At 43.4% G+C, this 11,166-nt stretch overlaps 1 protein-coding gene across 1 annotated transcript in view; it reads left to right on the top strand.

The window, feature by feature from the left end:
- ADAMTSL1 (ADAMTS-like 1) overlaps nt 1–11,166 on the top strand; it is a 397,951-nt gene that overhangs the window by 278,365 nt on the left and 108,420 nt on the right. The window contains exon 20 of the mRNA XM_014542360.1: nt 2–471. Coding sequence (XP_014397846.1) covers nt 2–471 — 470 coding nt within the window. The remainder of the gene's footprint in view (nt 1; nt 472–11,166) is intronic.

Raw genomic sequence — 11,166 nt, 5'->3', positions numbered from 1 at the left:
CGTGGCCGAGCAGCAGCGCCTGGACGACATCCTGCGGAACCTGTCCCAGCAGCCCGAGGAGCTGCGCGACGTCTACAGCAAGCACCTGGTGGCCCAGCTGGCCCAGGACATCTTCCGCAGCCACGGGGAGCACCGGGACGCCCTCCTCAAGCCGTCTGAGCAGAGGATTTCCCCCGTGGCCATCCCGCCTCGCAAGGCCGTGTCCAGCTTCAGCAGCTTGCTCCGCGCCGCCGCCTCCTCCTCCGGGGAGACCGCAGGTGGCTCCCGCCGGCCGCACCGCAAGCCCACCATCCTGCGGAAGATCTCGGCCGCCCAGCAGCTCTCCGCCTCCGAAGTGGTCACCCACCTTGGGCAGACGGTGGCCCTGGCCAGCGGGACCCTGAGTGTGCTGCTGCACTGCGAGGCCGTGGGCAACCCTCGGCCCACCATCAGCTGGGCCAGGAACGGCGAGGAGGTTCAGTTCAGTGACAGGTGAGCCTTGCCGTTTCCTGGTCTAGGGAGGGAGGGGGGCAAAAGGCCACATCTTTCCAAGGCCCCCGGTTCGCTCTTCTTTCAAGGTGCTTCCAAGGGTGGGACTCAGAGCCCTGGCTCAGGGGTCGCACCCAGGGTTCCGGGCCCTCTGTCAGCACTGATGGCCTGTTGGAGCAAAGACACGGCATTTAATTTCTCTAAACTGTACACTCTCATCTTTATAAGGTAATAGCAGCAATGCCTCTCCACCGGGATCCCCAGAGGATCCCAACGGTTAATGAGATACTCACTGGAGAGCTTTGAACTTTGGACAGAAAGTGGTGGTTTCAGGACAAGGCATTATTTATGGCATTAGGTCTTTGTGAGATGAACTGTTAACCCCCCAGACATTGACTCCACGTGTGTAGCTCCCAGGGCTGGGGAGAGAGTGCAAACGCACCTGCTGCTCCTCGAGGCCGAGCCTGGCCTCTGTTGGGGCTGGACATGGCTGTTTGTTCCAGAGAGCTTTTATCCCTGGTGAAAACTGTGAATAATTATCCTAATATCTCTTGGTGGCTCTGTTTGAATGTGTCACTACTGGAATGACAGCATGTATTACTGGTTTGGGCCATAGCCATTAGTAATGTAAAATCAAGAGGGGTATTAGAAGCAACAATGCCCAGCTGTGTGCCTCTGATTGAGCGTCGACCTGTGAACCAAGAGGTCACGGTTTGATTCCCAGTCAGAGCATGTGCCTTAGTTTCTGGCTCAATCCCCAGAGGGGGGCATGCAGGAGGCAGCCAATCAATGATTGATGTTTCTGTCTCTCTCTCTCCCTCTCCTTTCCTCTCTGAAATCAATAAAAAAATATATTTTTTAAAAGGGGGGAAAGCTAAAAAATATATATATATTTTGTACACCACCTATGTGCCAAGTACTGTCACGTGACTTCTATATGCATTGTCTCTTTTAATCTTTATAGTGGCCCTGACAATAGCAATGATAGCCGCATTAATGAGTAGTGGCTATCTGCCAGGCAAGTATAAATACTTTATGGGCTTTATCTCACTAAATTTCAACAGTAGCCCTGAGAAGTGGGCACAGTTTTTTATCTACATTTTACAGAAGAGGACACAAGATCATATTTATTAGGTGATAGAGCTAAGACATGTGGCAAAAATAACATTGTCACTTGAAGAATCATAGACGATGTATGGGAGAGGAACCTTTAAGGTCCTCTAGTCCAGAATCCTCATTTTAACTTTTTATCATCTCTGAATCCATGGGGAATGCTCTTTTCATCAAATATACTTCTAAACACTCTTGTTTGGCTACCCCTCCTCTCTGGTTTGCTAGCTTTGGGAAAGGAAGGAAAGAAACCAGGATGTATTTATTGTGCCAGGCGGTGTGCCAGGTTTATTTCTATGTAACTGCATTTGTTATTCTAATGGTCCACAAGATTGACATTATCCTCTAGTTCTGCATAGAATATCAAGGTTCAGCAACTCACCCAACATCACGTTAGTAAGAGCCAGACCGAGGATTTGATACCAAGTTCCTGTGATTCTAAAGAGTAGTTCTGTCCACTCTTCTGTGATTTGGTGAACAAAAGTAACATTGTCCACCCTGCCCACATCTTTTTGTGCCTTTAAATGATCAATAACATTGCCTCTCAGCCTTAGTACTTACATACAAAATAGCTTCAATAACAGTTCTGTTTCCCTGTGTGCTCTTACTATATACCAGACTACTGTGCTCAGTGTTTCAAAGGCATTATTTTGTTTAATTTAAAAAAATAAAAAAACACTGGGGAAGGGTTTGAATGTGGGCAGCGTGGCTTGAGATCCTCTGCTCCTAACCTCTCCACTTATTTGCAGTGTGGTCTTCCCCAGCTCATACTTCCCTTGATCAGCTTAACTGCTATGATCCAGGTGATGTTTACAACAAATCTGTGGGTCACACCAAAGCTGTAGTGAATCCCTTGAGGTCACTGGGACACTGAGAGGCAGCTCCAGTGTCAGGCCCCCAGGCTGATGGTGCCCTGGTGCTCAGGTGGGTGGTGCAGTGGAACTCACCTCTGTCAGTGCACCTGCCACACCCACTGTGCCCAAATCATGTCGTCTCCTCCACCAGACAGCCATTTCCTCGAGTGTAGGTACATTTTATGCAGATCCCCTGGGCCTGTCGCCCAGGATTGGTAGCGTAAGGATTGAATGGAGCAGCGGCTGGCTGTGAGGGAAAAGGTGGGAAGTCACATTTCTTGACTACATACGCTGTGCCCCATATGCGAGCAACCTTCCTAGCCCTCATCTTAGTTAATATCTACCACAAGGTGTGACGTACAAGCTATTGTCCCCATTTCAGCGACGAGGAAACTGAGGCGCCCAGTTAAGGAACTTAATGTTAGATAGCGCGTGAAAGGCAGAATCAAGAGATCAGATTCAAAGCCAGTTCTGCCCAGCTCAACCCCATGCTGTTTGAGGGAATGAGGACATTTATGCTTCTATGTATCTTCACCGGAATCCCAAGTTGCTGCAAGACCCTTGCTGATTTCTACCAGCTGTTTCCAAGGTCCCTTCCTTTGTTTTTGTTTTTTAAATATATTTTATTGATTTCAGAGAGGAAGGGAGAGGGAGAGGAAGATAGAAATATCAATGATGAGAGAGAACCATTGATTGGCTGTCTTCTGCACACCCCCCACTGGGGATTGAGCCCACAACCCAGGCATGTGCCCTTGACCATAATCAAACCTTTAATCCACAGGCCGACGCTCTATCCACTGAGCCAAACCAGCCAGGACTAGGGTCCCTTCCTTTCAACGGCACTTACCTCCTCCTAAAAAGCTGTAGAACAAGATAGGCCATTGGGAAGAAGGAGGGGTCCTTAGGACTCCCCTGCACTGTGCCTGGAACTGCAGGGAGCACGTTGAGGCCAGGGCTTACTCAGAGGTCCTGACAATTTTCTTGAGTGCTGGAGGTTTTTTTAATGATTTTTTTAAAATTTAGTGAGTTTTTTAATGAAATTCAAAGTTCATGGCCCATCTAATTCACCTGGTGATTACAGGAAAGATGTGTAAGGACCCAGGTGAGGATTAGGGGATTCAGGCCAAGGCCCTTCTCTTCATTACCTTAGTCAGTGCATCGGCAAACTGTGGCTCACGAGCCACATGCGGCTCTTTGGCCCCTTGAGTGTGGCCACGAAGTTTCAATCGCACTGTACGTGCGCGCCTGCACGTGGTATTTTGTGGAAGAGCCACACTCAAGGGGCCGCAGTTTGCCAACCACTGCCTTAGCCCCTTCATTGCAAAAGTGAGGGGAGTGTCTATGACCACCTCTGAAGTCCCTTCTATCTCCTTCACTCATTTACGGAAGGTCACAGAAGGTGAAAACCCATATGCTGGCAGGGAGTGGGGAGAGCCTTGGGTGCAGTAACTTCAAAATTTGTTGCACAAGTTGTTTCTGCGCGCTCCACAAAACGGGTTCCTTGATCACATGAGTTGGGACGTGCTCACTTAAAGCTAAACAGATGTATTTACTGCTCGATTTTTACTTCTCTTTTTTAATATAGTGCTTGTTTTTTATTATAAAAGTAATAAAGGGGCTATAAAACAATTCAAATAATACCTAAATCTATAAGTCTCCCTCTGCCCCCCAGCCTTATTCCCGGGGGGCTGTCATTCTTAATAATTTGGTATACATCCTTTTGGAATTTATATATATTTTATTGTATTGCATATAAAACATACACAGAACTTGGAGGTTTTTAATGGACTATTATTCATGTTTAGAATTTTGATTTAATTTTTATTCAGCAGCATGTCTAGGAGACATTTCAGAATAGTGTGTAGAAATTTATATCATCTTTTTTAAACAGCTGATTACTGTTCTTGAATGCATTTAACTATCCCCCAATTGAAAATTATTTTGGTTTCGCCTCCTTTTTAAATCCTTTAAGCACTCCAGCGTGTGTTGTGACTTTCCAAGTAGACAATATAGTATATGAGTGTTTTCCAAGTACTCCTTTGATCAATGAACGATTTTTTGGCCCAGTAATCTCAGGAATACCAATAATTCTTGAAATACGACTTAGAAACACTACTTTCGTCTTTTAATTTTTACTTTAATGGGCATTGAGAGTTTATCCCTAATGGCTTTCAGATTTTAAAAGTTTCATCAGTATTTTGCTAGGAAAAGACACATGGCAGCCAGGTGCTAACGATACTAAAGGTGTGAGGGCTGGGACAGAAGAGGGCAGATTCTGTGTCTTCAGTCACCAGAACCTTGGTGCGAGTGGGAAGTAGCATTAAGAGGGAAAGCACATGAGGGACCTGGGCAAACAGTCTTACAGTTTTTGCCACTGGCAAGATTTTTTTCTAGATTTAGGCTTGACAGAGTTTGTTAATGCAGGTGAATGGCATGAGGTAGGGAAAAATGAGAGATTTCGGTTTCTGATCTTTGACCTCATAAGTTTTCCAATGTACTTAAATGGCAAGTAAGAAATACGGCTGGAGTTTAGTTTCTGTACAGTTTCCCAAGTTCTTCTGAGAAAAGAAAGTGAATGTATCTGCCCAGAGCAGGCAGGAGGCATGGAGCTGCCACTGGGACTGCTTTGCTATGGGCTGTTGGTGACCTCTTTTGTGTTGGGTTTCATTGCTTGTCATCATTACTGCGCTCGGTAGCGGTTCAGAAATGCTCATTTGTTTTCAAATGGAGACGTGCTGAAATGCCCAGTTTGTAGTTCAGTGAGTCTGTTTTTGCTTAGTGCCCAAATCCATCTTCCTGAAAGAGTCTGCAAGATTCAGCTGGCTGTTGGTCTGTAGGACTCTGCAGTGTATTCAAGGACACTCTAAACAGCCTGAGCCAGCAAGACAGGTAAAGGTAGCATTTAGGATTTAGTCTGAGTACCTCAGGGGCATTTTAAAGGCTATTAGACAAGGAAATAAAATGACCTAATTGGCCCTGGCTGGTGTGGCTCAGTTGCTTGGGCATCCTCCCATGATTCCTGGCCAGGGTACATGCCTGGGTTGTGGGCTTGGTCCCCAGTAGAGGAACAGTAGTGGAAGCTGGGGTGTGGGGAGGGACTAGTAAGGGGCCTTTGCACTCATCCCCTTAACTCCACAAATATCTGTTGGGCATTAAGTACAGTGATAGGCACCAGACAGTGAGATGATAAATAAGGCAAGGTGACTGCCCTTCAGAAACTAAGAAACACACAAGTGCTGGTATAGGATAAAATAACTTAGTCTCCAAGTTTGTACTAAACTCCAGTAGGCAGAATACTTCTCTTCAGATTTCTAAACTTTTTTTTAAATATATTTTTATTGATTTCAGAGAGGAATAGAGAGAGAAAGAGAGAGATGGAAACATCAATGATGAGAATCATTGATTGGCTGCCTCCTGCATGCCCTGAATTGGGGATCGAGCCTGCAACTCGGGCATGTGCCTTTGACTGGAATTGAACCCGGGACCCTTCAGTCCGCAGGTCGATGCTCTGTCCACTGAGCCAAACCAGCTAGGGCAGATTTCTAAACTTTTAAAAAGTGGATAGGGGAGGGGTTCTCAAAATAAATGTGCATAATATTAGCAGGAACTTGTTAGAAATGCTCACTCCTGCATGTTTCTGCCCTATCCCAGATATTCTTTCTACAGCAGGGCCCCATAATTTGCATTTTAACAAGCATGACAGGTCATTCTGAGACCTGAGGTTCAAGGGTCACCTTTAAGAAGTGCTGAGAGAGAGAAAGGGAGGGAGGTGAACCACAGAGTAGAATTATGCACTTGCTATTTGTTATTTTAAAAGAGTTGGTAGTCACCCATTGGAAGAGAAGTTTTCTAGCCTCTCTCATGGGCCTGGTTCATTAATGGTGCCCGAGTCATTTGAAACATTACTCTTTTAGCCCTAACGTAGCTAACTTATATGCCAGAACAGCGATTTTCAGCCAGTGTGCCGCTGCACACTGGATACAGGCTAAGCACTTCTTCCTAAAACAAGTTCTTGCCACTTCAGAAGCCGGGCATAATTGGTTTGCTCCCTGCGTCTCTGGTTATTCCTTCTCAGTTGTCTTTGTGAGTTTCTCTTCCTATACCCAACTGTTATCCTCCTTCCTTGGAGTCTCCCTCTATAAACACTAAGTATTCCTGTGTCCCAAACATTCCCCCGTGTGCAATGATTCTCAGATACCTAGCCCCAGACTCATATGCAAAACTATTTTTTTCCACGCATGCCCCCTGGTGCTCAGCGCATGTCATAGCGACTGGTTTTTTGGTTGTTCAGTTGTTCCACTGTTCGGTCTATTTGCATATTACGATTTTATATATAGATATGTAAATTTCACATAAATGATAATGTTCTGTTCTGTATTTTGCTTTCTTTTTTACAGAGAGGAAGGGAGAGGGATAGAGAGTTAGAAACATTGATAAGAGAGGAACATTGATCAGCTGCCTCCTGCCCACTCCCTACTGGGGATGTGCCCACAACCAAGGTACATGCCCTTGACCAGAATCGAACCTGGGACCCTTGAGTCCGCAGGCCGATGCTCTATCCACTGAGCCAAATCGGTTACAGCTTGCTTTTTTAAAAAATAAAACTTCAGGTATTTTGAATTTCCTTACCTGTTAGTACATATAGATCTATCAGATTATATTTAATGGTTACATAGTATTTTATTGTATGGCTGTATCATAATTTATTTAACCAATCCCCTATTAATGAACATTTGCACTAGAAGAATACTGTAAAAAAATCATAGTAGCCAATTACTTTGAACTTGTGTTAATATTTCTGTATATTAAATTTCTAGGCATGAAATTTCTTGGCTAAAGACTGCATATTTAACATTTTGACAGATATTTCCAAATTAATCAGCTGTCTTAAAAAGTTCCTGTTGATACTTTTACTTATAGAGAATCTGCCTAAACTCTTGCCAACTCTATATGCTATTTATCTTTAAAATAACTGCCAATCCATCAGGCAGAAAAGATCTCATTTTGTTTTAATTTACATTTCTGTGAGGTTAAACATCTTACACGTATATATTCCTTGACTGTTACTTCTTCTGTGAGTTGTCTGTTCTTTGTCTATGCCTATTGTTTTAGTTTCCTAGGGCTGCTGTAACAAATGACCACAAACTTGACGGCTTAGATTACAGGGGTGGGGAATGTCCAGGCAGCAGGCCGTATAAGGCCCGCAAAATCATTTGGTCTGGCCCTGCCAAGGCATTAGGAGTGAGTTAATTAAATGTTTACATGGCACTCACCATATACCAGGAATTTTTAAAAACTTCTCTAGCTATATTAACTCAATTTTTACAATAACCATACTAGGTGGATATATTATAGTTTGCCCTATTTTCAGATCAGGAAATTAAGGCACAGGGAAGTTCATATGCAAAACTATTGACTGGACATCCCAACCCATATGCTCCACACATAGGTCAACTCCATATATCTAAAACTAAACTCCTGAAACCCTAGCTCAGTAAAGTAAACGCCATCCATCCAGCTTCCTGAGCCACAATATTTCTAGGCTGTTCTAGCTTCTCTGTAGTTCCTTTTTCCCTGCGCTCTTCTCTGTCCTCACTGCCCCTACTTTGGTTTACCTTTGTCAGCTCTAGATGATTGTAACAGCCTCCTGGCTCTATACTTGACTTCTGTGGGCCAGGGATTGGTAAACTACAGTTAGTGCTTTTACATCTTTTAAAGGGTTATTAAAAATGGCTTTAAAAGAGTTATTAAAAGAACCATTGAAATTGAGCCCAGAGCAGTTAGGTTAACTTGCTCAAGGTCTCGCACTTAATAAGTGGTAGAGCTGAGACTTGAACCCAGGTTAAAGTGTTATTAAAATAATGGTGTTTACATTTTTAAAAACAAACAGAAAGCAGACTATACAACAGAGACCCCCGTAGGTGGCCCTCAAAGTCTAAAGTATTTACTCTCTGTCCTGTCACAGAAAAACTTGACTGATTCCTGCTCTAGATCATTTGATGTGTTACTGCCAGAGCGTCTTTCTAGGAAAAACTTTCCATGCTTAAAATCCTTGTAATGGTTTGCCATCACCTGAGGATAAGTTCCAAATGTCTTAGGATGATAGAGAACACCTGACATCTGCCTGCCTCTCTCACTTCATCTCTTGCCATACCCCCAACCTCACCCCTCTGAGCTCTGCCCTTCGGTAGTACCGGATTACTTGCTGGTTATGCAATTACCTGGGGCCTTCTGACCCACTTTGTCTGCCTAAGCCTACCCTTCCTTACAGAAAGCTCGGTCAGACCACCTCCTCCACCACCTACACAGTATCCTATATGTAGTACTCTGTCTCAGCCCTGGCACTGTGCATTAGAATTAGCTAGATGTTTTTCCACATTACCTTCTGTATTACGTTAATCTTCCTCAAGGACAGATGTTTAAGAAAGTCTTATTTTCTTGACATTCCAAGATCATAATAGACACTCAACATAGGATAAACTGATGAATGAATGAACAGAGGGATGATGGATGCCTGTGATTAGGAGGGAGATTTCCTAATTGCTATGTAGTTTGCATGCTTTTGCATAATCTGGATTTTTAGTATCTAATGTGCAATTATGGCGGAGTTCCAGAGTCATCCCCACTCCCAGCTAAACATCTCTGCCTGGCCAAAGTGTTCTCCACTGGAGAAGATTCAGAAAACTGAGGATCTGTGGCTCACAACTGTACAATTTGAAACACATGCATTCAGGCCAGTGGAGAAACCATCATAGTCATTGCTAACATTTAATGAGCACTTGCTTTGAGCGGAGCATTGTTCTCATGGTTTCACAGGTATTCATTTATTCTTACAATAACCCTTTGAGGTTACTATCCCCATTTTACCAGTATTGACATAGAAGCACAGAGATGCTAAATTCACTTCATAAGTAGTGGAATTGGGATTTGAACCCAAAGTAGTCTGGCTCCAAGATCTATTTCTTTTTATTGATTTTTTTAACCTCAGTTGAATACATGGACTTGCCATTGTTTTGAAAAGAAGCCATTGGGGTCAGCTAGGCCAGCATAAATTAACATTCAGTCTTCTGCCAGCTGGCTTCCATCTATGAGGCTTTTGTTTTTATTTTGGCACATCTGAGGGAAAGCCTTTTCTATTTGTTGCTATACCTTGACATATACATACCCAGCTATACCTATGCACAGTGCTAGGCACATAATAGGCGCTTGTAAACATTATAACTGTTAGATCTGTGTTTGTGTCTCTTATTCTGTATGTTTACAGTGTGGATGCCCTATGCCTGTGTGTTTGAATGTGTGTGTGTTTAGAGCCCTGGACCACAAGCAAGATGAAACAGTTTCTTGCCTTTAAGTTACACTGTAGAAACACTGAACACGTATTGGGCCATCTTACTCTCTACCACATGTTGAGGTGAGATTCAGGCAAAAGCTAACACCAATTAGCATTTGGTTAGAGTACAACACTAGCCAAGGACCTCTGAAGTAACTCTTCCCCACATCTAATACCAGGGGCACAGACAAATATACAGGGTGGGCAAAGTAGGTTTAGGAGTTGTGAGTATGTAAAGCACAGAGTTTGTTCTTGCATTATTATTTACTAATTCTTGTTTTATTTTCCATATTAATTATTGTAAACCTACTTTTGCCCCACCCTGAATGTACAGTGTTCCTACATCTGAATCCAATTCTGGAACAATACCTGTAAGGAGACTGCTGACTTTATTACAAAAAAGAAAAGCCAAATTCCTCCACAATTGGCTCTAAAAACTGAATGACAAATTGGGAGGGAAATCTGAATGAAGATTGATCCTTTCCTCCCAAAAGTTCTGCCTTTTGACCCTTAAGCCTTTTCCTGTTTTTGTATGTGTGTGTGTTTTCTATTCTGGGATTCATGCTGTGTTCACCAATTGGTACATCAGTTAGCACGAAGGATAGTCAACAGTGGTAGAAGGACAATGAGGCTGGAATCATAGCCACTGAGACTCAAATTCCAGTTCACATGATCATACTTGCCCTGCAGATGAGCAAGGGTGTGAAGAACAGAAATATCTGTAAAATACCAGGGCCACATGGGTACTCATTTGTCAGTATCGAGGTCATGTCATGTGGATAGAGGGCCAATATATCACACTCTCTTCCAGGACATCACAAACTAGGGAGCTTTATTCTTATTTACAGGAACACCTAGGCAGCTGTTCAAAGAGTTAAAATAGAAAGGTATCTAGGAAAAGTGTGATGGAGAATTGTCAGCCTAAATCCAGGCAACGGGAGAGGAGGCTTGTATTCCACTGACCATTCTTTTACTATCATTTATGATCTGGTAGGAAAGAAATCTGTATGTTTTAAATACTTATACTTTCCAGAAAGCTTTGGACAATGTTCTAAAGTGGTGTTGAATAGGAAATGAATTAAGAAGTGTTTGGAAGGCTTGGGCAACACAGAGTATCCACAGATGGAATCTTCTCGGACTAGAAGAGAGCATCAGATGGGAATTGCCTCCAGGGTCAATTTCAGCACCATGGTTGTGAATAATGCTAGATGTATAAGTCATAAGCACACAAAATGCAGGTTCCAAGTTCACAGATACTCTAAATTCTGCAGGCAGGGCAGATAGGAAAGGAAGAAGAAACCAATTTCAATTTGGTTTGGCTTGTTTTCTTTATAGAACTAAAGGAAATGGGGATGACAAATGTTTTTCCCAGCTGAAAAGTGTAAGAATAGCAAGTCAGGGAAA

This window comes from Myotis brandtii, unplaced genomic scaffold, assembly GCF_000412655.1.
Source record: "Myotis brandtii unplaced genomic scaffold, ASM41265v1 scaffold30, whole genome shotgun sequence".
NCBI classification, from domain to species: domain Eukaryota; kingdom Metazoa; phylum Chordata; class Mammalia; order Chiroptera; family Vespertilionidae; genus Myotis; species Myotis brandtii.
This window is presented reverse-complemented; position numbering and strand designations above follow the sequence as displayed.